Consider the following 25994-nt stretch of genomic DNA (forward strand, 5'->3'; position numbering starts at 1 on the left):
TTTCTATGTAGTGTATTGCCATCTTCAGGCAGTCCATAGATAAACACTGACACAGGGCTCTGCTAAACAGCCAAGAAGATAAACACAAAATTTATCTTTATCTCTGGAAATCACCAATGTTTTTGTTTCTACTGTGAGTCACGTGTTTACTTCAAAGAACTGGCGGCCATCTAGTCTGATATTCAGCAGAAAGTGTAATAAACCTCCATCATCTGCCAGATTACATGATTAGTAAAGTAAAAGTGAAACCAAACTGAATAACCTTTGGTACTTTTGTTGGCGGGGGTGCAAAAATGACACAAGACTGCTACAAAACAATCCCCTCTAAAAGCAAAGGTAAACATTAGTGATACAAGCAATTAACAAAGGCAGGAGAGCAAGAATATGAGAAGTATTTTTTATTGCTTTCATGGCTTAACTGATGTGACAATTATTACTGAGTCATAGAAGTTCAAACACAATCGAGTGAAGGTAATTTCCACAAGGAAGTTTAAAAAAAAATAAAAAATAAAACCGTAATATGACATAAGGGAATAGATATTTTAATTATCTCCATTGTAAAATAACAATGATTTCGCACTAAGTTATCTTTTTTAAGTTGTGTTAAAGTTATTATAAGCTGAACTATTTTTCTTATACCAACCAATTTGTTTGGCATCACAGACACATACTGGTGAGATGTCTCAGGTGAAGTAAATTGTCCGATAAAAGAACTGGAGCTGCGTGCAGCATCGACATGGGACACGCAGGACTGTCCCTGCCACGGCACAGCCCATGCCTAGGTCACATGGCAGCCCATGCCTAGGTCACATGGCAGCCCATGCCTAGGTCACATGGCAGCCCATGCCTAGGTCACATGACAGCCCATGCCTAGGTCACATGACAGCCCATGCCTAGGTCACATGACAGCCCGCAGCTCCTTTTCATTGGCTTCGCTCGGCTGCTTTCTGAGGGCCACTTTGGTTCCGGGGTGCGGCTTTCTGCTGCAGGGTCAGCGTGTCCCTCTTTTCTATGCGCCTCAGCTGCTTCTTCTTCATCCTCTTCATTTTCGCCGGGTTCCGGATCTGAAACAGAGCGGCGGGTCAATGATACCTGGGTCTGCTGAGATGCCATGGCTACAAATAAGCGGTGTGACATTAAAAGTGCCAGTTATACGCCAAACCGTAAAGGTTAACAGAAGGAAACAGGCCAGCTGAGCAGCTGGGGGCGCAGTGAGCTGCTAAGTGTTACAGGTAAATGTGACTGGATGAAGGCTGCTGGGGGGCAGCCAGCAGCAGTGCCGGTGTGGCTGATACTTCCTCTTGGCTCAGCCCCCAGCAGTGGGGCCTCCTTACCACTTGCACGATCTCCGCTTTCCTTTCATTCTCCTCTCGTCTTCTCAAGCTTTCCTCCCTTCGCTTCCTCTTCTCCTGAGCATTAGAAAGGTAACAGTAAAATGAGCAAAAAGACAGACAAAAAACAAGCAGCAGCACTAGAGGTCGACCGATCGATTAGGCAGAAAACAGACGATTTTTAGGCATTTTATGGCAGTCGGCATCCGCTGATTAATCGGGATATGTGACTGATGCAGCAACGGCTCCGCATGGCTGCATGATTGATGCGTGGCTGCGGAGCACTCACTGCAACGGTGTTGTAGTGTGGTGACTTAAGAGCCACGTTGTTGGCACTAGAGAGATGGATGGATTGACTCCAAATTAGGCAAGCGAGTACTCTGGACTGGCCTCCGTCACGGTGCCAAATTACGAAGGTGAAGACTGGACCAAATTTGTGGCCTGTGGAAAACACTCAAATTTTCACTAAAAATCCAATATGGCGGCCGGCATGAATTAGGGGGACTCAAAAATTCCCAAGCGTCAGCTTCGAGCAATCCCATAAATTTGGAAAATATAAGATTAATTTAATCGATCTAAGGCAAACACATCAACAGTTATTAGCCAAAATGTATTTTTGCTTATTGCTGCGCCCCCTACTGGTGGAATGACCCCATTTTGCTGAGCTTCCTCAGAATTGGGTCCCAAGTCCCACTCCCAAATTTGGTTTTGATGCATCAAAGTGTTGCTGAGATATGGCCTCACATCCTGTTCGGTGGCTTTGTCATCAGATTCATTGGACAACAATGGCCAAAGCATCTGACTCTTTGAATAACTTTTGGTCCTAATCCTTTGTAAATGATGTACACCAAGTTTGCTGGTGATTGGATCAACAGCATAGGACATTAACAGCAGTGGGTGCATTCGAATCAAGACAACCTAAGGATTCAGAGGAATCACAAATCAAGATCACAAATCTAGGCCAAAAAGTTCAAAAGTTATAAGCAAAAATATATCTTGAAATTTTTATTTATTTATTTATTTGTGATTATTTGTCATTGTTGACACACCACAGTGCACAACAACGAAATGTGTCCTCTGCATTTAACCCATATGTGACTTTCGTGACATAGCAGGGGGCAGCTAATTCAGCGCTTGGGGGGCAGTGCTTGGGGGCGGTACCTTGCTCAGGGTACCTCAGTGGTGTCTTGCTGGTCGGGGATTTGAACCTGCAATCTTCCGATTACGAGTGCGCTTCCCTAACCATTAAGCCACCACTGCCCCAAATTTGGCCTGATGGTGGCGCTACAGGGATAGATGGATTGGCCCCAAATTTGGTGTATGAATAATTTGAACTGACCTCTATCGAAGTGCCTAATTTTAAAAAAAAGTTACCAATTGGTTCTATGGGTTGCCATAGACATAGTAGAATAGTGAAAAATGCCAACAAAAACAATAGGTGCCCTTGTACCTACAGTGCTTGGCCCCTAATGATGATAATACATTTATTTCAGACCTACTGTAAGTGGCATACGAATTTAGGGGGGTCACGGGGATATTTTTCCCCCCCAGCCCTCCACCTACCCCCAACCCTCAAAAAAATCAGCATTGGAATTGACCCCTATCAGCCGACCCTTAGGTAGTACAGTCCAGCTCTCTGACACCGCACCTCCTTCTCTCGCGCCTTCTCCTCCTTCAGCTGTTGGGCATATTTCTTCACAAGTTCCTTCTCTCGTTTCGCCTCCATCTTTTTGTCCCATGAGGAACGCAGCGGTTTGTCCCGCAACAGAGAAGAAAACCTGAGAGTGAATTTGTTTCATACAGATTAACATTAGACTTCACACTAGCATGTTAAGCATTAAAATTAATCCCATGTAACAGGGCTCTTCAAATCTGCACCTCGATTCCAAATCCAGGACTTGTTTTCCGTTGTTCTAGGTAGTTAGTTTAATAATTACGGATTCCGATTGGGCACAGAGGCTCACGGACAAACGAAGGCTGGAAAAGCAGCAGGCTTCGGCCGTTAAGGACCGTGATTTGAATAGCCCTTTCATATAGCAATACATTATCCATCTTTTGCGCCCCCTACTGTCACTAGTATGTCAATTAGGATTTCTACATTTCAGTGATGCATGGCTACTCCTAAGACTTTACTGATTCCAGGGGGGAAATCGTGCGCATACATGCATATACAAATAAAACGTGCAAACAAATTGTGAAAAAGTACACAGTACAAACAGATGATATCCCGAAAATTGAGGAAACCACAATATCACCAGTGTCGACTCATTGGTATTCAAATGTTATGAACAGGGTAAGGGTTTGAATTTTCATATATGGAAACGGTTCTGTGTAAATGTAACGGCGACGGTACCTCTGCTTGTTACGGTTCTTCCACACACGTCCGGATTTGGGCTTCCCTATGGGTATCATGTGGCCCTGCTTGCCCCCCGAGTGGGAATTAGCACTAAGTTTCGTAGCGTTACTAACTGTCTTCACAGACATGCTGCTTCCGTTCTCACTGCCCCCATGCCCAGGGTCTGCTGCTGAGTCTGCTGGTTCAGTGGCTTCCGGAGCGACTCCGACCGGCGGCTCTTTTGAAGGACTACTGGGCTTATTGGCGTCGCTTCTGATTATTTTAGCTTCGGATTCCGAGCCTGTGTCTGTGTCCATATTCGTGATGCATTCCTGCGGTGCTGCTGTATTGCCCGATGATTCGGACTCAGTGACCCTCTGAACATCGCTCTTTAAACGAAGCCTAGAAGTTTTAGCCGGACTTGGAGCTTCAGAGTCCAGAAAGGAACTGGGAGCTCGGATCTGACGGCCGCTCCGCGTTCGCATCGCAGCAGGAGCGGACACCTCGCTCCCGGGGTCGCCCTCGACCTGCGACACCGATGATTCTGGGTTGGAACAACATTCATCCTGGCTTTTTTGCTGTCGTTTCGGCATGGTTCTCAAACCACGCAACAACACGGTGGAAGACCGGCCAAAAATACACGTGTGACCCGGCAACACTCCACAGTAACACGTGTGTTACCTCCAATACCATAGAAGCGAACAGAAGAAGGGATTCTTAGTGCTGCCGCCTAATGTTTTTCCAAGGTATGGCAACCAAGTGAGACTATCGGGAAAGCAAGTAATAACAGATCCAAACCCAGACTGCCGGGACGTTGGCTTAAAATCAGAATGTCGTTCTATTTATTAACAATATGTAAATTATTACATAAGCTAATGTGTGTTTCAGCGAGCGCGTTATTTAAATAATTTAAAATTAATAACCTTAGCATAATCGCTTGGCCTATTATTACTGTTTCTGTCATGTTCTCAATATGTAAAATAAACGCATGTGTATGGTTTTAAACAGCATGTCTAAATACATACGCAGCATGTCTAAATACACAATACATACAGTGTGTGTGTATATATATATACATACGCACACACACACACATATACACTCACCTAAAGGATTATTAGGAACACCTGTTCAATTTCTCATTAATGCAATTATCTAATCAACCAATCACATGGCAGTTGCTTCAATGCATTTAGGGGTGTGGTCCTGGTCAAGACAATCTCCTGAACTCCAAACTGAATGTCAGAATGGGAAAGAAAGGTGATTTAAGCAATTTTGAGCGTGGCATGGTTGTTGGTGCCAGACGGGTCGGTCTGAGTATTTCACAATCTGCTCAGTTACTGGGATTTTCACGCACAACCATTTCTAGGGTTTACAAAGAATGGTGTGCAAAGGGAAAAACATCCAGTATGCGGCAGTCCTGTGGGCGAAAATGCCTTGTTGATGCTAGAGGTCAGAGTAGAATGGGCCGACTGATTCAAGCTGATAGAAGAGCAACTTTGACTGAAATAACCACTCGTTACAACCGAGGTATGCAACAAAGCATTTGTGAAGCCACAACACGCACAACCTTGAGGCGGATGGGCTACAACAGCAGAAGACCCCACCGGGTACCACTCATCTCCACTACAAATAGGAAAAAGAGGCTACAATTTGCACGAGCTCACCAAAATTGGACAGTTGAAGACTGGAAAAATGTTGCCTGCTCTGATGAGTCTCAATTTCTGTTGAGACATTCAAATGGTAGAGTCAGAATTTAATTAAGGCAGTTCTGAAGGCGAAAGGGGGTCAAACACCGTATTAGTATGGTGTTCCTAATAACTTCAGAACTGCCTTAATTCTACGTGGCATTGATTCAACAAGGTGCTGAAAGCATTCTTTAGAAATGTTGGCCCATATTGATAGGATAGCATCTTGCAGTTGATGGAGATTTGTGGGATGCACATCCAGGGCACGAAGCTCCCGTTCCACCACATCCCAAAGATGCTCTATTGGGTTGAGATCTGGTGACTGTGGGGGCCATTGTAGTACAGTGAACTCATTGTCATGTTCAAGAAACCAATTTGAAATGATTCGAGCTTTGTGACATGGTGCATTATCCTGCTGGAAGTAGCCATCAGAGGATGGGTACATGGTGGTCATAAAGGGATAGACATGGTCAGAAACAATGCTCAGGTAGGCCATGGCATTTAAACAATGCCCAATTCGATTTCTGTTGAGACATTCAAATGATAGAGTCAAAATTTGGCGTAAACAGAATGAGAACATGGATCCATCATGCCTTGTTACCACTGTGCAGGCTGCTGGTGGTGGTGTAATGATGTGGGGGATGTTTTCTTGGCACACTTTAGACCCCTTAGTGCCAATTGGGCATCGTTTAAATGCCATGGCCTACCTGAGCATTGTTTCTGACCATGTCTATCCCTTTATGACCACCATGTACCCATCGCTCATTGTTGAAGAGCTTGAAGAGACCTTTCCAATGATGTAAAGATCATTATTCTGTGACATAAAATAAGAAAGTTATCGAATTTTAAAAACAGTAATATTGCTCGCAATTTCTGTCAATAATTACCATTAAAACAATAGAAAATCTGTGACCCGAAAACAAAGGCAGACTCATTTAACTGCTTGTAACTTTCTTATTTCTTGTCCTATCTTAATAAATTTGGTATCAATGGAAAGCTTGTAAAAAGATGAAGAAGGCAAGAGCATTTATTTCATATTTAAAATAAAATGTATTTAATTAATCAAAATAATTAATATTCAATAAAAAATACATAACAAGCATATTACATTCTTTTGCATTTGAGTTGGAACTAAACCTTTCTAAATCTTTAAAATACTGTTAAATATATACATAAACATGTAAACATTTGAGTTGTCCTGTACGTTGCTCTAGAAATAACATTTTTTTTTAAATGTATTGAATAACAAGCATGGTGAGCAATAATAGAAAATATGTTTTTAAATCATGGACAGCTGCATCGCATGCAAACGTTAAACATAAAGCCTCTGGGATGTCAGGGTAAAATAAAAAAGGTTTTAGGACATTACTAAATCCTCACAGAGCAAGTCAGCAGCAAGTTCATATTTGGACATGTCATATTCAACTGCATCATCCAAAGTCTTGTTCTCCCCCCAGTAACATAACATAACTACCACCTCCCTTTTTCTTCAATTTCTCAATTTTTCCAGAAAAAAACATTTTAACTTCTTTTTCTTGGTCATACCAAATGTGGCAAATATGACGCCCTACAACTTTCACAAATAAAATGTTATCAGCTTCAAGCAAAGTGTTCTTATCTAAATAACTGAACTCTTTAAATATATCAATATGAGGATTTTTCAATTTCTTTTCAACTTTTTTCTTTCTAATGTCTGTTTCTGCTGAGATTTAGCAGCTATTCTTCGCATTATTTCTTCTTTAATTTCAGAAGCTGTTTTCCTGTTTGTCTGTCTTTGCTTTCTAGCATATGACAAAGAAAATAAAAGTAATTTTTCCCGCTTTTCAGGATCAAGGCTGTCGAGGTAGTCACCAGTTTTATTTTTCTGTGCCCTTATTTTTGAAGATATAAAGCAAAGGGTAGAGTGAGGGGCACGCGCTTTAGCGGCAGAAAACATGCCCATCACTTCCTCGGCATCAATGTTGTGGCACCTAGAGGATTCAGTTTCTTTAACTAAAACATCAGTGATGTCTAAACTAAAATATCGCTGATATTGCTTTTCAAGCACATTAACAATTTTTGATAGGCACCCACTCATCATGGTAGAAAACATAGAAATGTCAGATGGCTCTACCTGAAGTTTCTGAGTACTTGTGTTTGTTTTCAACAAATCTTTGTCAAAAAAATCTTTGTCTGTATTCAATGTTTCCAGAGGGGTATCAACAAACTGTTTTATTTTATCAACAACTTTTTTAATTACTTTGATACCATCAACATGACTTGTAGTTTGGGTAGTAGCAGAGGTGTAAAAAGTGGATATCCATGGGCCAGATAATAATTTGCCAATAAGGCCTAAAATTTGCATTTGCACCCTTGCAGTTGTTGAGGAAAAATCTTTTAATATGGCTTCTTGCAAGCCACCACATGAGACAGTTCCTGTCTTAAAAAAGTTCAAAAAAACATCATAATTACAAGTGAGTTGCTCGCAAATATTAAATAAAATGTGAAGTCTGTTACCCCTGTATCTTGGTATAAGACCTTTGGGTAAACCAGACCTTTCTAAAAATGAAATAAACCCTTTGGGATCTCCTTCTCCATCTTTATATCTAAATTTGTTGACTGCCAGCACAATGTTGGCAGCAACACAGTCTGAACCAAGAAGACTTCCTTTGACAGATTCAAGCCCTTTAAGGGTTGAACGACAAGATCTGGCGACTGTTTCCAAAGGATGCAAATGGCAATTTAATTCATTAAAGGAAACACCCCAAGCTGCTTCTAATAAAGATATTGTGGAATGGTTAACTGCGACACGATCAGTTAAAGTGTTTTTGACATTGTAAATTAAACGCTGTTGAATATTTTCAAATTCACAGTCATAAAAGGCAGAATATGCTGAAGCAATGCAATGAAAAGACTCTTCTATATGTAATTTATAATCTTCTGCAGTGCCACCAGGCAAGAGGGCCAATAATATAATCAAACAATCACTTGGGCTTGTTACATGAATTTCATTAACATGCATACCTTCTTGGGTAGTTGCATCAAATCCCAAAGTAAGATCTGAATGATTTAAAATAAATTCAGCAACCTGAACATCAGAAATAACCCCAAGTTCCCGAACCATTTGTTCGACAGTTGATCTGTGGGGAACAGAGGTGACAGTAAGACCTGATCGTTGTGCAAATTTCTGGATCAAAACAGGTACATTTTTGGTTGGCACATTGTTTAAAATACTGTCGTAAACAAACATTCTCAATTCAAATGTAAATGTGTTCCCTTCTTTCTGAAAAATGTTGCTCCGATTGTCTTTCATTAATGCAATTTCTTCCTCCAAAACAGGTTTTTCATTTTCAAAATCTCTGATTTTTTCACCCTGTTCTTTAACCTTTTCTTTTAGTTGCACAACAAGATCAGGTGCACTGGTGCTACTGTTATTCCTACTATGAAAACATTTGCATTTATAATAATGTTTTAACAATTTGTGTCTTTTCTTTTCCTTAGCCAATTCAACCTTTAATTTGTCTACTTCAGGCAACTGATTAGTCTTCAGTTCCTTTCCTAACATGTTAATAATAGCATTTTTCTTTGAAATGGTTGCCTTTTTATGTTTAATGCCTTGATTAAGACGTTTCACACAAGAAGAACTTAAAGTTTTTTTGAATGATTGCAATGAAGACTGATACTTCTTTTTCATTTCAACACTGGTTTTTGAAACAAAATCAAGTCTTTTTTTATTTTTTTTACACCTCGGTGTTAAAACATATCTTTTGGATGAACGTGTAATAGTGTCACTAGGACTGGCTGTAGAAGTAGATGGAATTGGTGAAACAAAAGAACATAAATCAACAGGTAAAACGTTACTACCAGACAGGCCAGATGTAGATGGTTCAACGGAAGCAGAAGTACTTGCAACTGGTGTCTCCTCTTCAGCAGGGGATGATGGTGCAACTTCAGTTAAAAGAAAATACTTTGTGAACTGTTCACTACAAACAAGTTCATACTTCGTTCGATCACTTTCCCGAGATAGGTTGGGGAATTTTTTAATTGTCTGATCAACCAATTGATTTATCTGCCATCGCTGAATGATGCATGGAATGCCCAACACAGATTTGACTTCACTAATTGTTCTTTCAGCATGTTGGTCACAGTTTAAGAAAATATGTAAAACATGTCCATTCTTAAGAGCAGGAGGCTGATGATGAGGAAGATCGGCATAATATATATTTTGCAGCAATGCCAGCTGTGCTCGGAGGTGGTCTCTTTTTCGGAGTCATGACAGTTTTGTTAATGAAATTCATGTAACAAAATGTCAAATTTTTGAGAAAAAAAATCATATCAAGTACACAAAGGGTTAAACTTGAATTAAAGTTGCTGTGTCCTATAGGCCTAAGGTAGTACTACAATTGGTACTAGGTATTGGGTCACAGGCTCCTACGGGCTAGAAGCTATTGAAAAAAATGTCTAATTTTTCAGAAAAAAAAATCATATCAAGTACACAAAGGGTTAAACTTGAATGAGAGTTACTGTGTCCTATAGGCCTAAGGTAGTACTACAATTGGTACTAGGTTTTGGGTCACAGGCTCCAACGGCCTAGGAGCTATTGAAAGAAAAGGCCTAATTTTAGAGGAAAAAAATCATATCAATTAAACAAAGGGTTAAAATCAAATGAAAGTTGCTGTGTCCTATAGGCCAAAGGTAGTACTACAATTGGTACTAGGCTATGGGTCACAGGCTCCTACGGGCTAGAAGCTATTGAAAAAAAAGGCTAATTTAAAATAAAAAAAAAAATCATATCAAGTACACAAAGGGTTAAAATTGAATTAAAGTTGCTGTGTCCTATAGGCCAAAGGTAGTACTACAATTGGTACTAGGTTTTGGGTCGCAGGCTCCTACGGCCTAGAAGCTATTGAAAGAAATCTATTTACCCACTTTTCCCTTTTAGAATGATACTTTAAAATGCAATAAAGTGTTAAAAACGAGTAAAGTTCACTGTGTCCTGTGCATGTCAGGTAGTTGCAGAATATGCACTCATTTTGGTGTTATTGGGTCCCATTGCATTGATGTTATTGCAAGCAATCAGTATTTTATTATTCTGACAGTAATTCGTTGACGGTCCCTAAGTCAGCGGTGCGCTAGACATTTTTTTCAATAGCTTCTAGCCCGTAGGAGCCTGTGATCTGGCTGTCTTTCGACCGCCTTATGCCGGCTAGCGTGAGTGATGCCCCGCCGCTAAGTCTGGAGAGTGAGGATCTGAATATCCGTCGAATATCCAACCTAAAACTGATTTCACCTCGGTGAAGAACCGAACTACATCACAATTATTTGTGTTTCCAGAAAAAACAACACATAAAACAATGAAGAGCAACACAAAACACGCAATGCACTGCAGCCCCATGCTCGGGTAGTATCACGGCTTTGAAAAAAATTCAGGTAGCGCGATCTCGGGGATACGCGCATCCCTATCAAATTTATGCGTTTTTGAGGGATGTTTGCGTGTAACCCGAATTGTTCGTGAACAGGACTGTTCGTGAGACGAGGTACCGTACCACTGTACTTCGCCGATGAATTTTCGAGCAGGGCGGAGACGTCCTGCTGCTGTCTGGGAAATTTCATCATGATTACAGGTGTCGAACCTTCTAAAGGTTTTAAGAAATTCAAACGTCTGCATTTACACATCACCCGTCACACGCTTTAATATTTTATCTAAATAAAACCAGGGAAAATATGTGGAAAGTTTTTGAGAAACCGAGGAATATGGTTCATTATTGTGTGGTTCCGGGTGATTTCCGGTCATGAAAGGCTCATTTCCGTTGCTAGTTGATGACGTAGTTTGCATGCGCCCGAGATCCAGAAAAGGCAACTGTTGGGTCTACGTTCGGCAGAGTATAAAAAGTAAATATGCAAAGCGATTGACTATTGTCCGAATGACGTTGTTAAAGGGCGTACTCGTCTGTTAAATTCTCCGGAGGGATGGGCCCCGTTTTGTTTCCGCTTTTAAATCTGAATTTGACGAGTAACTGGGCGAGTGTCTCTTCTAGGGGCAGTGCCGTCACCCTGGGCGGCTGCCGGTCCGGCCCGCCGAGTCAAGCTGTCACGTCCCTGCAACTTGTAATAAACTGAATGTGAGCAGCCTGCATCTTCTTTTAAAATTATTTTTCTGTTTAACCGTCAGTCTGAGTTATTGTTGAAAGTCACCTGCGAATGTATTCGTAATATTAATATAAAAGGAAGTGCACTAGGCTGCTTATGAGGATTTCACTTGTGGTTGTTTATCTTTCCCATGTTTGTCTGGTGTGACTGCAGGGCAAGAGGCATGAAGGAGGCGTGAGATGCGAACAGAGTGAATCCACAGCTTGGCCCAGTACCTGACCAGAACTGGAATGGACAATCAATGAAGTTCAGGCAGCAATAGGCGACAAATGCATTTGTCAAAAGTGCATGTGTAACGTCGATTGTAGAAAACTATCTTGTGTCTGTATTTTTTGGGTATACGTGCGAATCTGATAGTACTGTTTTTGAACAATCATACACGTTCAGCTGCCCTCAGTGTTTCCATGCTGTAGGTAAATAGTGAGTCAGAGGTGTCTGCAGTACTCACATGATGGTGGACAACCGTTATGCCACGGCCCTGGTCATTGGGTCGGTCCTGAGCCTCCTGGCCACTGTATACTTGTCAGTGGCAGTCGGCACGCCATATTGGTACCAGTACAGTAGCCCACAGAATAACAGTGGGGAAACGCCCTCACATGACGTGGATTCTGAGAAGACTTTCATGGAGAAGCTATATCAATCTAGTGGGACACTGGGCCTCTGGTGGTACTGCATCCAGGGGCCGGGCAGCACAGGTGAATGTCCGTCTGCATATACCTACCATATGCCTCACGTTCTCACACCCCGCTCCAGAGTTTTGATCTGTGAGTTGAGGTTAGCCACACATTCTGAACACTCTCTGAGCTAATGGTCAGTCTGTCTACCCCACAGGGTCCTGCAGGAGTTACACACTCCAGCAGCAGCTGACCTCCAAGTACAACGACCCCGTCAGCACAACCTCTGAGGATCTTCTCCGTACCTGTGAGTCTGGCATGTGGAACCGGAGCCTGACACTATGGGCTCGCCACCCGGCTTGGCCCAGTCACCGTTTAGCATTAGCCTGATGCTAAAATGATGCTGTTTTGTAACATTTGTTGCCAAGATGCTCAAAAGAAATGTTGAGTCTCAGTAACCTTTGGACTAGTCTAGGGTAATTGTCTCTCTGTTATCCCAGACTTGTGGCGATGTCAGTTTGTGTTGCCGTTGGTGTCCCTCGGCTTGGTGTCCTTGGCGGCGCTGATTGGCCTCTGCTCCTGCCTGTGCCGCAGCCTCACTCCCACACTTTTTGTAGGAGTGCTCCACCTTCTGGCAGGTAAGGGAACCGCACGTAAAAGACACTGCTTCCTCCAGTTTCGCTGATGATGGTGCTCTGATGCACGGTCGCTTTCTCTCCCCCCGCTCGCCCCAGGCCTGTGCTCTCTGGCAGCCACCTGCTGCTTCCTGGTCGGCCTGCGGCTGCTCCACAAGCTTCTGGTTGTACCAGAGGAGGTGGAGGGCTCCCTTGGCTGGTCGCTGTACCTGGCTCTGGCCTCCTCACCGCTGCACATGATGGCTGGCGCCCTGCTGATGTGGGCATCCGGCAGTCACCGGAAGAACTACCGCCGCATGACCGCCTACCGCATCGCATAACGGCACCGTTCCAACTGTCCCTGACATCTCCCTTTGATGCCAGCTGTGTGTTCAGTCACTTAACGCAAAGCAGCGGCTGCAGGAGGAAGGGCGGATCCATAAGCATCCTCGCAACATTACCGATGTTACTCCTAAGGGGACGTGGGACAAACTCATCTGACTATTTCAGATCTCGTACTAACTGTTCGTTAGTTTCACGCTGACTTCTCCTGCTGATATGTAGCTTTAATGGAAGAGTGGCTCTTACTCCAAGCTCCCTTCAGGGCAGCTCTTCTCGGCCAGTGAAACTGTTACACAACACTATGTATTCCTTTCTTGGTTTATCTTAAGTTAGACGTGTTTGTCTTGCTATTTATTGGGATATCTTCCAAAAGGCAAAATAAGTACATAACTATCATTGTTTTTATGCATGAAATTATTTTCAGTCCTATTGCCAACTGACATTTGAATGGACTGTGAGCTCTTCTTAATCATCTTTAAATCATGTCCTTCATTTTGACATCCTGCTTTAATATTTGTGACGGCGATGCACTTGGAGTACGACCTCGAATGTCGTCCCTGTTCTTGGCCTGTCACTGGAAACTCAGAGGATACCAGATCAGATTAGAGCACTTCTGATTGCTGAAGCCCTTGTACATGACGCAGAAGCCTCGGGTTCCCTCCCTCTGTTTCTGCCATATCTGTCCTTAACCCGTGTGTCCGGTCAGCCAGGATCTATGCTATACTTTTTAAACCACTATGCAGAAGTAGACATTGAACGTGCCAGTCACATGCCTGAGACTGGGCACCTGCCAAACATCCAGCCTCACGCTGTCTCTGCCTTACTGCCCTTCACCTGGTTAATATGTTTTACTTGCTGAATCATCTGAAATGAACCAGTTCTCCTTCCTGTCTAAGGAGTTTTCCGCTTTGGCTTTTTGGTTTGATTTCAGGAAGCCGCAGACTGTAATCCATGAAACCTGCACTGTAATCCTCACTGCTCATTTCTGTTGCTGTGTTTTAAGCACTGGGGTTCCTAACTCCCTGTCTTCATCCTCAGCGTGTTTCTGTCTGTTTTTTTTTAACCACTAATACATGAGTTATACTCTGAGCACTGTGACCTGTGGTTTTTAACAAGTTATATAGATGCGATTTTACAAATCGATACATGGATCATTCATATGTCCGATAGCCTGTTTGTACCAGTTTTGTTCATAAGGAGAGAAGTAGATGCCAAGGGCGTCATTAGGTCCGATCACTGGGGGCTAAAGCCCCGAGTACTTTAGCCGCGATGCTAATCTTTCTTCAAAAACAAAAAAACAGTGAAGCCCTAGGCAGACTTGACTTGCCTCTGATCTTTTCAATAGCTAGAAACTCCCCTGGTAAATCCATATTTGAATATAAAGAATGAACTGCACTCCACACTGGTGTTATTGGAAGGGCCGTATTTATTTGCTGCTTACAGTGGAATGTTGCCAGAGGGCAGTGTGTGGCTGTCTCTGGTGACGTGGAGTCAGTCTGCCTGCACCTGCAGGGGGGGGATCTGCACCCTCCTCAGCCGTGTGAGCCACATGGCAATGCCCTTCTCATAGTATGAGCTCTCGTTCACGAAGATGGGGTAGAGAGGCTCCTCCTCCTCGAACAGCTGCGTCTGTCCGGTGAAGGACAGGAACATCGGGTCGCCGGGTCGGAGGACACAGAAGTCGCGGTCCTGGCAAAGGCCACACGGACACGTCAGCTTCCGACTGACGTTGGAACACTGCTCACACCTAAGGTCACTCACAGGCGGTAAATAAACGTGACCAATATTTCAGTAAAACGTGAGATCATCTGTGGTCTGTAGTCTCTCGTCTTTTGCCGGACATTTCAGTAAATTTCAACTGAAAGTTTTGCTATGCGGTTCCCTGTCCGGTTTATCCGGGGCTGAATCCTGTACCTGTAATTGTGGGTGGATGGTGGCAGAGATGGAGCCAGTCTCAGGGTCCTTGGGGTAATCAACAGATCTCACCATGGTGTAGACATCCACCTCTCCGCCATGGAAGATGGTACCTGAGACAGGAAGATAGAGGGAGAGGTAGAGACCAAGTGAGAGAGATGGAGTGTGTGTGTGTGAGAGAGAGAGAGGGCATCTTTAGCAGGGCAAGCCCAGGCTTGCAGGATAAACAGCACTTCTTTCATAATTACTGTCAAACACAGGGCGGGGGAGGGGCACCCCAAGGCGGCAATGCTGTGCTTCTGGGAACCTGAGTTGAAGCGGCGAATCCAGTCAAGCATGGAGCGCACTCCGTCCTGCATGGCATTGAAGATATCCGCCCTGAGCAGACCGTGAGGCTGCGGCCCAACCTCGATCGCTGTGGGAGATGCAGCGCAGTGTCAGCTCTCTGCCACCAGGGTGGCGGCACAAACGGGCAAACGCACTGTCTGGCACACTCACAGAGACGCACTGTCTGGCACACTCACAGAGACGCACTCTCTGGCACACTCACAGAGACGCACTGTCTGGCACACTCACAAAGAGACGCACTGTCTGGCACACTCACAGAGACGCACTGTCTGGCACACTCACAGAGACTCACTGTCTGGCACACTCACAAAGAGACGCACTGTCTGGCACACTCACAGAGACGCACTGTCTGGCACACTCACAAAGAGACGCACTGTCTGGCACACTCACAGAGACTCACTGTCTGGCACACTCACAAAGAGACGCACTGTCTGGCACACTCACAGAAGCCGTGCTTTCCCACGCTTTCCAGCGAGTACGCCTCAGAATGCGGCATCCCCAGATCGACCAAGCGCACCGGCACGGACTGGATCTCTCTCTGCGGAGAGAGCGGGGCCACGTGACGGCTGAACCGTTGCACTGCCGAGTGCTAAATTCCAGCCTGTCTACAGTAGAGCGTAAGTGTGAGCGAGGTTTAACTAGTGAGGGCTGGAGCGGGAATCGCTTGCTCTTGCCTGCAGGTACTTCATAACGTGCAGACTGATCCAGTTGTTGTCAGAGTAGGTGATGAGGCACAGGCCCATGTTGGCAGTGGTGTTGTGGAGGTCGCAGACCAGGTCCACAGCAGTGGTGCTCCCCCGAGGGCCCAGGATCTTGTTTAGCTCCTGTGCTCTCTCCATCTCATACAGAGCCCCTACATCTAGGGGCTTGCTGAGCGACAAAGGCATCTACGGTTTGCTCACACAGTCTCAGAACATTTCCAGGGCAGAGTCCCTAGTGGAGCCTATTCAAAGCCACTGTCAGAGTCAGAGAGGATTCCTAACTCTGGTGCCCAAACCCCAGAATCCTCCAGGTTTTAAAGCTGACTGACAGCTTAATGCCAAACCATCATATGCTCGTGGTTTATATTCCTGAAACCTACATACAGATCTGTTTAAATGACTGTATCTTTTACTGTTTAAAATGTACCTTCATACACTTAGAAGTTACATATGAAAAATAAATGTAAAACCTCAAACTTTGTGCAGGAAAGGGCTCATTTTACATCAAATAAAACTTTAAAGTAAAAGAAAAAATAGTCAGTGTTCCTTTGTGAGAAACTGGCATTTATTATGAAACAAATAATGGGAGCAGCAGAGACTCATCTGACCTGAGGATGGCGCTGGTGAAGCAGCGGTTTAGGTCCATCTCTGTATACCTCCTGCACTGCTGAACAGCACGTGGGTTTGAGAGCACCGTCACCACGGAGACAGGCTCCGCCTCCTTCTGCGTTTCCCTCTCCCGCTTCTGCAGCTCCCTCACCAGGTACACGCCGGACAGCTCGTTGCCATGGGTTCCGCCGCAGATGGCGACGCGGGTTATAGAGGGCAGGTGAACTGTGGCCATCTAGGTGTGGGGTCCCAATGAGGGTGTAGGAGTGAGCACAGGAAGTGAGGGACCTCTTAAACCTGCTGACAAAGCGAGCAAAACACGCTGAAGGGGTCTTTGCCTCCACATCCTGATTCGGCGCGACTGAGGAATGATGTTCACCCCTCACCTAACAACGGAGTTTCTGTACACGGAGACACACAGCCAACCCAACCCCCCCCACCAAGCTGAATTACTCTTTAACTCCACCTCCTAGTCATTTGCTAGAGGTAGGGGCTGCACTCATTGTGATTTGTGTCTTTCCGTTTAAAATGCAGCCTGCATGTTTATTTTTAAAAAAAAAAACAGACAAAAACAGAACAAGAAGAGAAAACGCAGAATCCTTCAAATGTGAAAGCGAGACACAAACAAAAAAGATTACGTAGAGTAAAGAGCAATCAGCTCCACCCCATAAAAGACCGCAGGAACAGCTCACCTGCATATGAAACAAGTCTGATCCACAATGCGAGGTGAAAGGCGGGGAGAGCCAGGTAAAACACACAGCTTGGAGAGGAGAAAACAGGGCTGAATACTTTGGAGAGTTTACCTTGAGGTCCCTGGACGCACAAGCTGTCTCCCGTCTGCCAAGCAGGCCCTGCCCACATCTTACCTTTGAACCAGAACTCTGATCTTGGCTGAGGCCCAGCCCCTAACGCACAAACACACACCATAATGCAGCCGCTTCCTCCAGCATGCACCCCTCCCCCGTCACGCCCTCACGCAAGTTGTCCGCATACTTTGCTCTGGCCAGTTTCCTTCCTCCTCCCTCACTGTTTCCGCGTATTTATCGCCGAGGCCGTCCCAAAAGCACCCCCATGGTGAAGGTTCAGTGAACTCTTGTCGGCCGTGCAGATGCTTCAGGGCACATGTGCCCAGCAGCCCCCCCCCGTCTGATCACACGGCTCCAGACATGAGCACGATAGCATGATGTTTTTATCACAATCAGTAGTGCCTTTCTCACTGATAGATTACTCTTTTTTTTGTTACTCATTTCCATCCACCCAGGCAGATTTGCTAACAAATTTCTCTAGGATAATTTCTTAAACTTAGACTTAAGCGTGTTTGTCGTTTTTTTAGTGCGCTTTTTTATTCATACCTCCTAACCACTTTCCCGCAGAGCTGCAGCTCTGCTCTGCGCTAGTGGAAACTCCACCCGTGCTGAGTTACATTGTAGCAAACCAGGAAGGCAGAAATGATGTCAGAGCCTCAGCTCACAGTTTTAGAGGATCCCCAATAACGTCCTTATGCAAGCCAGGGGAGGCTGTTATAAGGAAAACAGCAGGAGCTGGAAGCCGTACAATAGTCACATGAAGCAGATACACAGACTGGATTGCAGGATTCCAAGCCACTACCTCATTGTACAGAATGACACATCCTGTGCTGTAATTGGAGTCTTCCTAACCTAACTAATTTATGCTAGAATATATTTTTAAAAAACTAAAATACAGTGTCTGCTCTCGGTAGGGCTGGCTGCTCTCTCAGCTGCTGACCTCAGACTAAGCACTGGCTTCTCTGATGAGTCTCCTTGTTCTTACAGAGTTAAGAGGGAAGCCCTTTTTCAGGCAGTGTCTGGGCGGCTTAGGGGAACCCCCACTTCCTGATACTGGAACCAGTAGTGTTCACCAGGAAACATAAACAGCCAGATGTTGTTTAGTACCCTTGTCCTAATTGACACATTACTGAGCTCTCTCACACACATATCAAACACTATTTTTCAGATTCACAGCTAGAACAACAGCCCTTTTTTATCCATAAAAAGTCACAGCTGTAATGATTCACAGGGGGTGACTAGCTGTAAGCTGGCTTCTCATTGAATCAGTCCTTTGTTACCCATATTGGCCCAGATCTCCCGCAACAAAGGCACTGAATACTTTTGCAAAGTATTTCACTTCTTTATTTTTCTTTAATTTCCAGTATGAATTTCAGTAATTAGGCAAGATGAAATGAAAGGATTAAATGCAAGCGGTGAATTAGTCAGCGGTTGGTGTGGTGCTTTGCAAACCAAGCAGTGTGATATTTCAAAGTACAGACGAAAGTGGCGAGAGCAGGGGCCTGTATCAAGAAGTAGGATTTCATGCTTAATCACATAACCAGATAACTTGTTGGATTAAAGGTAGTCTGGGCTAAATGTAAGTAAACAAAGATAAAGTCCATTTATACTGGAATATCTTAAATCTTTGGCTAAGTAAAAAATCCAGCTTTGTGATACAGGCCTCAGATCGTGTGCAGATGTGAGTCACGGCTCACCTGCAGAGCAGAACAGCAGCACTTACAAGCACTGATGGTTATTTAGCTGTGCACAACGGGCGGGGGGAGGGGGGGGCATGCAGATCGTGCTTTATGCAGGTTATTTTGGCTTATGCATGAACACAGTTATTTGCAGATGCAGGTCACTGAAAACTAAAGATCCTGTAAACCAGCCGGGAAAACTGCAATGTCAGGTGAGGATCACATTGATCGAGATTTAATCTAATTCATAGATAAAAACATTGAATGTGTATTATAAAGAATCACTCTGTTTTGTTCAATAAATGGGCCAATCTTCACATACTGCCATCGCCTCAGACGAAGAGCTTGGTTGTCACCCACAGTGACGCACAGAGGCACAATGTCAGCGGAGCACTGGAGGTCACGGCGTGTCCAGAAGGGTCGAGGTCCCTGCGGGGAGGGAAGTCCCTGCGGGGCGAGAGATGGCCAAGCAGCACAGGGGTAAGCACACAGTACAGACAGACTGGGATTGTGACAGGACACAAACAGATTCCTGTATTAGTGACGACTCACCTGAACATGGAACAGTTGTGATTGCTACGAAATGAGTGATAATCCAGGGTGATTTCCCTGCAGTCATTGGTTTCCTTCACTTGCGTGATGTTGAACTCCTCAAATGGAGCAACTAGCCAGCTAATCTCACTGTTTTTGTGGACATAGTCCTCGATTTTCACAGCAGAGCAAGATTTGATGATGAAGACCGTACCATCATCAGCTAATTCTTCAACATCAGATTTTTTGTTTGCGACAGCGGTGAATCTCCCAAACCGCACTTTTGATCCCAGTTTGGCATCATACTTTGTCACTGAGCCTCGGTAAACCGTGTGGCATCCCTGCCTGAGTAGGCGCAGCGCGTCCGTCAGCAGGAAGTGGAGAGACTTGTATGGGAAGCTGCGCCGGTAGGTGCTGGTGTTCCAGCCCTGCTGCTCCACGGCCTCGTTGAACATTTTCCTGAATTTCGTGCTACTGCTGTAGGCTTCCAGCGCCTGGACGTGCTGCTGGCTGAGGTTGCCCTTGCCATGTGTGATATCTATCCATGCTTCCTTAAATCCGTTGCTCTCCTTCAGCTCCTTCTCCAGCAAACCCCGGGGATCCATCACCTCTTGCATCATGTGGCGCTCGCAGCTGATAAACTGGTCATCTACTGCCATAGGGGACATGTCCATCGTCTTCTTTTTTTTACAAAGAGATGAAGCACTAGATGTGAACATGACTTAATCATCATTAATAACATATAAAAATGCAGCTTAATAAAGTCACAATATATAGGTCCAAGCTGGGAGTCCAAGGTGACAATTTATCAGGGCGCCCAAAATTTCTAACAACGCCCCTGTGTGTATTGATTTGTGTTAAAAAGATGTGGACTAGCCACGTTTGTCACCCTAATTACACATCTCTCTAGCTTTCCATTGGGTGGGTTAAATGACAGCATGGATCCAGGGTTCCTTGCTGATACATTTCAAAGTGAGGTAAAGTTGTCTTTGGCGCACTTTGAATCACAAAATAAAGGAACAAAAGCACCATAAAAAGGAACCGACCGTGAACATATTCAGGGAACTTACTGCGTGAGCCACAGCAGCGACGATAAGGAGTGTGAACAGGGTCATCATCATTATGCACTCTGGGAGGGGAGAGCGGGGAGGAAGAGGAGGGAGGAAGACGACAGAGGAACAGATTGGACATCATTGTGGGGGACAGGAAAAAGGATCTCGAGGAGAGCTGCAGGATGTTGATGCTGTGCAAACTCTGATAATAGATGCGTGATATTTCAGTATTTTAGGTGGAAATTAGCGGGAGAACATTTCAAACTGGATTTAAGGAAGCACTTCTTTACACAGCGTGTAGTCAGAGTATGGAATAGTCTTCCTGATAATGTAGTACAAGCTGAATCCTTGGGTTCCTTTAAATCAGAGCTAGATAAGATTTTAACAACTCTGAGCTATTAGTTAAGTTCTCCCCAAGCGAGCTCAATGGGCCGAATGGCCTCCTCTCGTTTGTATAGTTCTTATGTTCTTATGTTCTTACTGTACAGTATGTATAGGACACACATACACACTCTCACATACTCACAGATTAGGCATATATATATTTGTGGTGACTTTCCATTTATTTCTATGGGAAAAACCCTAATCCCAACTTTGACAACTTTAATCCTTAACCAGCCCTAACCAACACCATGAGTCACCAAACAAAATATGAGACTTTCGGCCTTTTCAGTTTATTGAGTGAAGTTGCAAATTTTTATAATATTGAGTTTCCCATTGTGGGGAATGAAAAAGTGGTCCCCACAACGTCCAAATAACACACAGACCCACAAACATCGTACACAACTTTCCTTAAATGTTCTTGTCACTGATCATTTCACTATCCAGTGAATCAGCAGCTGTCAGAGTAACGTACTCACCTCAGAGGAGCTGCTCGGTGTTTAATGAAGCTGTTTTCGTCTCCACAGGGACTCTTCTGATAACCTGAGAACAACCAGAATAGAGTTAATGCAGCAGGTTGTGCTTCTTGTATTATAGTTAACTGTACTTTATGTGTGGTTTAGCATTGTACCGTTTTCTGCAGATGATGGGGAGTTTCCGCACCTCGTGGGGGGGTCCCTGCAGCATTAGTGGCACTCAGCCGAGGCTGGCCTACTCTCAGCCCTGGTTTCTGCCCAGAGGCTCACGCCCTTTCCTTCCTGCTTTCTTCCTTCTAGGGACTCCAGAGCAGATCTGGCTGCAGTTCAAGTCCAGATTTCAGCGTCTGCTTGTTGTGGTTTGAGGGAAAAAAGTTTCTTTTGCAGCTGTTCTGTCCTGTATTGTCAGTCCACTGTGACAAATTTTGATGTTTTTCATGCTGCGATGCCAGAAAACCATAGAAAATATGAGAATACACAGTGGAGACTGCAGTGTCAGGGGTAACTAGACTCAGAGGCTACGGGCGCATGGAAATGACACCCTGCACAGAGACTACAGACACATGGAAATGACACCCCACACAGAAACTACAGACGCATGGAAATGACACCCCACACAGAGACTACAGACGCATGGAAATGACACCCCACACAGAGACTACAGACGCATGGAAATGACACCCCACACAGCGACTACAGACGCATGGAAATGACACCCCACACAGAAACTACAGACGCATGGAAATGACACCCCACACAGAAACTACAGATGCACAGCCTAAATGCAGTGTTCAACTCGGTGTGCCGTTCTTCAGTGCATGAAGCACAGGGGACTTCCTGTGCCAGCCCTGTCAGAATGGTCTTCTTCCAATGTTCTGCTGAGACAGCGACTTCCTGTCCACTGCCTGTGCGTCACCGCATGACTTTATGACCCCGTGACCCCATGATGTTGTTTCCACTGGAAAAAGACACTGTTTCCCCAGCTGTAGCCACCCCCCTCAGTTACAGAATTATGCCCCCTGCTGGCTTTATACTCCACCACACAAAAATAAAGGGGGAAAATTACTTTACAAAAAATGATTTTTAGAGATTTAGCAACACTTACACTTACTCTGTGGCAATAACTCACACTGCTGTGCCTTTGTAGACTATGCCCAATTTAACAAAACATTCATGTGCCGGGACAGAAAAAAAACGTCTGTGACAATACATGATGTAGGACGTCACATTTTATTATGGAAGAAGACTTCAGATACAAGAGAAAATAAAAGGTAATGTTATTGTGAAGTAAGGGATAATGTACAGGCAGCCGGTAGTTATCGCTGAAATAAGCCCCGACAGTGTGATCAGGACCCGACGCGTTATTACACGGCTACTTGCCACATAAGGAAAAAAACTGGACATGAATATAAATTTGAAACATTTTATTGACATATTTGTTTTAAATTAACATTTTTAAACGATAATCTTTGTTGGCGCGGACTGATTTTAAACATACAAGTAGTACCGGCTATGCGTTATTACTTTGGAGCGGTCATTATTTGAAAAGAACGAACCTGCAAATGTCTCAACTGACCAATCAGAATCAAGCATTCCAGAGAGCCGTGTAATAAGCTGAGTTAAACGATGGCATCACAGCACAGCAGTAATTCACAGTATAACACAGCAACACCTATCATCACGACTGGATCGGCTATCCTCCTGCTCTTCCTCCTCCTCCCCATTGTTAACAGCGGTTTCACTGTTCTTTGGTATGAGATGTTCATCCTCTTCCTCCTCTTCCTCTTGGTCCATGAACTGTTCATACATGCCTGGAATGTATCCAGCCCACTGGAGGAAGATGCTCTCCTCCAAACCTCGTATATGCAGAATCAGGCCTCTGCTGATGCGGTATGTAGATTCAGAACAGAAGCTGTTCTGGTGAGGGGTGTGTTCTGTGATGTAAACCTCACCAATCACATCACCTGAGTCCATTCGCACAATGATGCGGTCGATGTTTTTCTTATTACTTCTTGTGTCAGCCTGTCTGAAGGGAAGATTATCAGAGCCAACTTTATGCAGGTTCCCCACCTCAAAGTAACAGCTCTGGCCTCTCAGTATCGGCGGTAAGATCTGCTCCTTGTTGTGGAAGATGTGGAACCCAAACCCTCCGGTTCTAGGATCTGTCTTGGCCAGCATCTTCCCCTCATTGTCAAACATGATCCATTCATTTGCCAACCAGTGTAGAAGCTTCAGGCCACGTCTGGGGAATTTGTGCCCAAATGTCACACCACTTAAATCCCGAGCTGATTTCAGAGTCCGGATCCTTCTGGATGGACTGTGAATTCCCATGGTAAATCTGGACAGACAGGAAATTAAGTTGACAGCTGGGCAACATTTAGACCCAAGAAAAAAACCACCTTGAATATTAGTTTAAAAAATAAAGAAATGTTCGAGAAAACCTTTTTGTTCTGTCCACTACTTTTGTCCTTTATTTTTCCTTTTCCTTTAATAAATGAATTCATTCACCATTCGACATTCCGTCCCCTGTGCAATTCTTGATTAGACGCAGGGCTCTACTTATCATGGGATGCATGTGGATGCCATTTTCCCATGGGGAAGAAAAATAACCCTTTGAAAATATACCATCTCTAAATTGTTCTATGTAATTTCATTCACACAATGGAACATCTACCAACTATATCAGTGGCAGTCAACTTAATCTAGGCTGCATGATCGTAGCTCCCCTCCTAGTCTGGCTCAGCAACTTATTATCATAAATTTTTGTCACTTTATCCCCGGACAAAGATCGGACCCCTGTTTATGTGTGTATGTGTACTAACAATATATCACCAATAAACCAGCAAGTAAATCTGCATGTGGGTAGGGGCCATAGAATTCATTCACATGTAGCCATTAATGTAAAACACTCTTTTTCGGCTGCTTTACCTTCGTTTGGGTATGAGGCAGGCGGCGGAGAGAAGGCGTCTGTCGTCTGAGCTGTCAGGCTACTTCATAGCCTTTGGACTTCTTCCGAAGTTGAGATCAGGTGCCTGAAACGAAAGCGAAACCGAACCGACTGGAGTAGTAGAACAAGCAAAGGTTTAAATTTCAGACGGACAAAAAAGAATTTCAAACAGACACCCTACCTTGAATGAAACAATACAATCCCCTTAGTAAATGTATAGTCGGATATTAGTCTCAATATTATTCCCCACCGATGCAGGAACTGGGTCACATGCTTTTTACTGGGAAGCATTCAATAGGTCCTCTTACGCTAATGGGCAGCTCCCTCCATCCCAGTTCTTCCATCCCTTGAAACATCCACCGTGCTCTTTCCTCTAGCAGGCTGCTGCCTCAGCTCTCCCCAGTTACCTGCTTTTCCAGCTCTTCCCATCTCAGCTTCCTGCCTGGGTCAGGGCATTCAGGAATACACGCACACAGGCAAAAAAGTCAAGGCTCGACCGCTATCCCATCATGCACTTCTCCAGCAGACTGCCTTTCCTGTTCCCCAATTTTCCACCACATTCCTACCTTTGAGTGCATCACGCATGCTGCTTGACAGAAAAAGGAATGTCATCATAACTGAAATAGATCACCTGTATCCCAGCCATGAGGATCTTCCAAGGTCATACCAATTGACATTAATATTAATATTGAGTTCAAACTTACCAGCATAGAGCCACTGGGGAACCAGAGCAATGTCAGATGACTTACACGTAGCCAGGCCAGAAGGCGGAGCTTTGAGAGTGACCATTACCTTAGCAGCAGATTTAACCATCAGAGCAGAACAAGACTCAAAGATACAGAAAGCAAGGTGTAAGCATCCAATAACCATATGCGATGGTTATGGAAAGCAATACTACCACCATGACAGGTAGCACCACAGGACACGTAAGCCCAGTTCCACTGATCTTCTATTGCTTTACAAGGAGGACAATGAGACAGGTCTATGCCTTCAGCTTTCACAGCATGCAGTGTGATCAGGAGAATTTGGTGAGAACCATCAAGGAACAAAACCAGAACAGGCACTTAAATAGGACAGGTGAAAATCATAATCAAATAAACCAATCACAAAAGGAGCAGGACAATGAGCATCAGGTGGAACAATGAACAAGCACAGAACAAGAAAAATGAAGACACTAACTAACACTCTGGGAATACAGCAGGGTAATTAACAGAACCAAATACAAACAAGACCAGAAGTGAAGAAGAAAACAGCAGGACAGACCTATAACCGAGAAAGCAGAACAGAAAACAAGAAACACTGGGGAACAAAAATAATAAATGTAAATCAACAGATAAGGCCCGCTTTCAAGCCACAACCAGAAGGTTAACAGTCTCCAACCCACACACTCAACCTACAGAAACATATGGCAGTTCAGAGAACAAGGGAGGCATACAGACAGGAGGAAGCAGAATGGCCAGTAACACCTGCTGTCCAAACAGGGACCGAACACATAGG

The 25994-nt window shown here is 44.4% G+C and overlaps 4 protein-coding genes and 1 long non-coding RNA gene across 15 annotated transcripts; 1 reads left to right on the forward strand and 4 right to left on the reverse strand.

Moving 5' to 3' along the window:
• Window positions 1–383: 383 nt before the first annotated feature.
• Window positions 384–4444, reverse strand: ccdc86 (coiled-coil domain containing 86). Of its 3 annotated transcripts, none has more exons than XM_072707457.1 (5): window positions 3685–4444; window positions 2980–3109; window positions 1335–1409; window positions 898–1064; window positions 384–828 (listed from the first exon to the last, which is right to left on the reverse strand). In XM_072707457.1, the coding sequence occupies exons 1-4, from the start codon at window positions 4257–4259 to the stop codon at window positions 924–926; spliced, it is 921 nt and encodes a 306-aa protein (XP_072563558.1). In that variant the 5' UTR covers window positions 4260–4444; the 3' UTR covers window positions 384–828; window positions 898–923. The 3 variants fall into 3 exon arrangements, with proteins under 3 accessions (XP_072563558.1, XP_072563559.1, XP_023657297.1); XM_072707458.1 differs by having other exon boundaries at window positions 384–782; window positions 3685–4443; XM_023801529.2 differs by having other exon boundaries at window positions 384–1064; window positions 3685–4442.
• Window positions 4445–11129: 6685 nt separating this feature from the next.
• Window positions 11130–14142, forward strand: cldnd1b (claudin domain containing 1b). The gene is made up of 6 exons (XM_023801539.2): window positions 11130–11225; window positions 11372–11455; window positions 11637–12178; window positions 12315–12404; window positions 12598–12735; window positions 12832–14142. The coding sequence occupies exons 3-6, from the start codon at window positions 11932–11934 to the stop codon at window positions 13050–13052; spliced, it is 696 nt and encodes a 231-aa protein (XP_023657307.2). The 5' UTR covers window positions 11130–11225; window positions 11372–11455; window positions 11637–11931; the 3' UTR covers window positions 13053–14142.
• A 319-nt stretch (window positions 14143–14461) lies between these two features.
• LOC111838492 (N-acyl-aromatic-L-amino acid amidohydrolase (carboxylate-forming) B-like) lies at window positions 14462–18070 on the reverse strand. Of its 5 annotated transcripts, XM_023801536.2 has the most exons (8): window positions 17429–18070; window positions 17318–17334; window positions 16625–16922; window positions 15990–16185; window positions 15760–15853; window positions 15275–15382; window positions 14968–15080; window positions 14462–14742 (listed from the first exon to the last, which is right to left on the reverse strand). In XM_023801536.2, exons 3-8 carry the CDS (start codon window positions 16858–16860, stop codon window positions 14545–14547), a joined length of 945 nt encoding a protein of 314 aa, XP_023657304.1. In that variant the 5' UTR covers window positions 16861–16922; window positions 17318–17334; window positions 17429–18070; the 3' UTR covers window positions 14462–14544. The 5 variants fall into 5 exon arrangements, with proteins under 5 accessions (XP_023657304.1, XP_023657302.1, XP_023657300.1 ...); XM_023801534.2 differs by lacking the exon at window positions 17318–17334 and having other exon boundaries at window positions 16625–16925; XM_023801532.2 differs by having other exon boundaries at window positions 16625–16925; window positions 17318–18070.
• A 682-nt stretch (window positions 18071–18752) lies between these two features.
• On the reverse strand, window positions 18753–22159 carry LOC111838493 (NAD(P)(+)--arginine ADP-ribosyltransferase 1-like). 3 transcript variants are annotated; one of them, XM_023801538.2, is made up of 5 exons: window positions 21738–22159; window positions 21554–21617; window positions 20712–20770; window positions 19663–20321; window positions 18753–19557 (listed from the first exon to the last, which is right to left on the reverse strand). In XM_023801538.2, exons 3-5 carry the CDS (start codon window positions 20760–20762, stop codon window positions 19443–19445), a joined length of 825 nt encoding a protein of 274 aa, XP_023657306.1. In that variant the 5' UTR covers window positions 20763–20770; window positions 21554–21617; window positions 21738–22159; the 3' UTR covers window positions 18753–19442. The 3 variants fall into 3 exon arrangements, with proteins under 3 accessions (XP_023657306.1, XP_023657305.1, XP_072563070.1); XM_023801537.2 differs by having other exon boundaries at window positions 21706–22159; XM_072706969.1 differs by lacking the exon at window positions 21738–22159 and having other exon boundaries at window positions 21554–21699.
• Window positions 22160–22959: 800 nt separating this feature from the next.
• Window positions 22960–25010, reverse strand: LOC111838498 (uncharacterized). Of its 3 annotated transcripts, XR_011985520.1 has the most exons (4): window positions 24806–25010; window positions 24479–24582; window positions 23992–24103; window positions 22960–23888 (listed from the first exon to the last, which is right to left on the reverse strand). It is a non-coding gene; the product is annotated as an uncharacterized lncRNA (long non-coding RNA). The 3 variants fall into 3 exon arrangements; XR_002836887.2 differs by having other exon boundaries at window positions 22960–24103; XR_011985519.1 differs by lacking the exon at window positions 24806–25010 and adding an exon at window positions 24679–24793 and having other exon boundaries at window positions 22960–24103.
• Window positions 25011–25994: the final 984 nt, after the last annotated feature.

This window comes from Paramormyrops kingsleyae, chromosome 25 (genome assembly GCF_048594095.1).
Source record: "Paramormyrops kingsleyae isolate MSU_618 chromosome 25, PKINGS_0.4, whole genome shotgun sequence".
In the NCBI taxonomy this organism is placed as follows: domain Eukaryota; kingdom Metazoa; phylum Chordata; class Actinopteri; order Osteoglossiformes; family Mormyridae; genus Paramormyrops; species Paramormyrops kingsleyae.

Excerpts from the sequence above, each read along its gene's own strand:
- ccdc86 (XM_072707457.1), bottom strand. The coding sequence starts at position 4,259 with ATGCCGAAACGACAGCAAAAAAGCCAGGATGAATGTTGTTCCAACCCA. Across the intron at positions 1,410-2,979 it reads AGAAGGCGCGAGAGAAGGAG|GAGAAGAGGAAGCGAAGGGA; the intron begins GTGCGGTGTCAG and ends TCTAATGCTCAG. Across the intron at positions 1,065-1,334 it reads AAGCGGAGATCGTGCAAGTG|ATCCGGAACCCGGCGAAAAT; the intron begins GTAAGGAGGCCC and ends GCTCTGTTTCAG.
- LOC111838493 (XM_023801538.2), bottom strand. The coding sequence starts at position 20,762 with ATGATGATGACCCTGTTCACACTCCTTATCGTCGCTGCTGTGGCTCAC. Across the intron at positions 20,322-20,711 it reads TCGCTGCTGTGGCTCACGCA|AAGACGATGGACATGTCCCC; the intron begins GTAAGTTCCCTG and ends TGTAAAAAAAAG. Across the intron at positions 19,558-19,662 it reads CACAACTGTTCCATGTTCAG|GGACTTCCCTCCCCGCAGGG; the intron begins GTGAGTCGTCAC and ends CTCGCCCCGCAG.
- LOC111838492 (XM_023801534.2), bottom strand. The coding sequence starts at position 16,860 with ATGGCCACAGTTCACCTGCCCTCTATAACCCGCGTCGCCATCTGCGGC. Across the intron at positions 16,186-16,624 it reads TTCACCAGCGCCATCCTCAG|CAAGCCCCTAGATGTAGGGG; the intron begins GTCAGATGAGTC and ends TTTGTCGCTCAG. Across the intron at positions 15,081-15,274 it reads GATTCGCCGCTTCAACTCAG|GTACCATCTTCCATGGCGGA; the intron begins GTTCCCAGAAGC and ends TTCCTGTCTCAG.
- cldnd1b (XM_023801539.2), top strand. The coding sequence starts at position 11,932 with ATGATGGTGGACAACCGTTATGCCACGGCCCTGGTCATTGGGTCGGTC. Across the intron at positions 12,179-12,314 it reads CCAGGGGCCGGGCAGCACAG|GGTCCTGCAGGAGTTACACA; the intron begins GTGAATGTCCGT and ends TCTACCCCACAG. Across the intron at positions 12,736-12,831 it reads AGTGCTCCACCTTCTGGCAG|GCCTGTGCTCTCTGGCAGCC; the intron begins GTAAGGGAACCG and ends CGCTCGCCCCAG.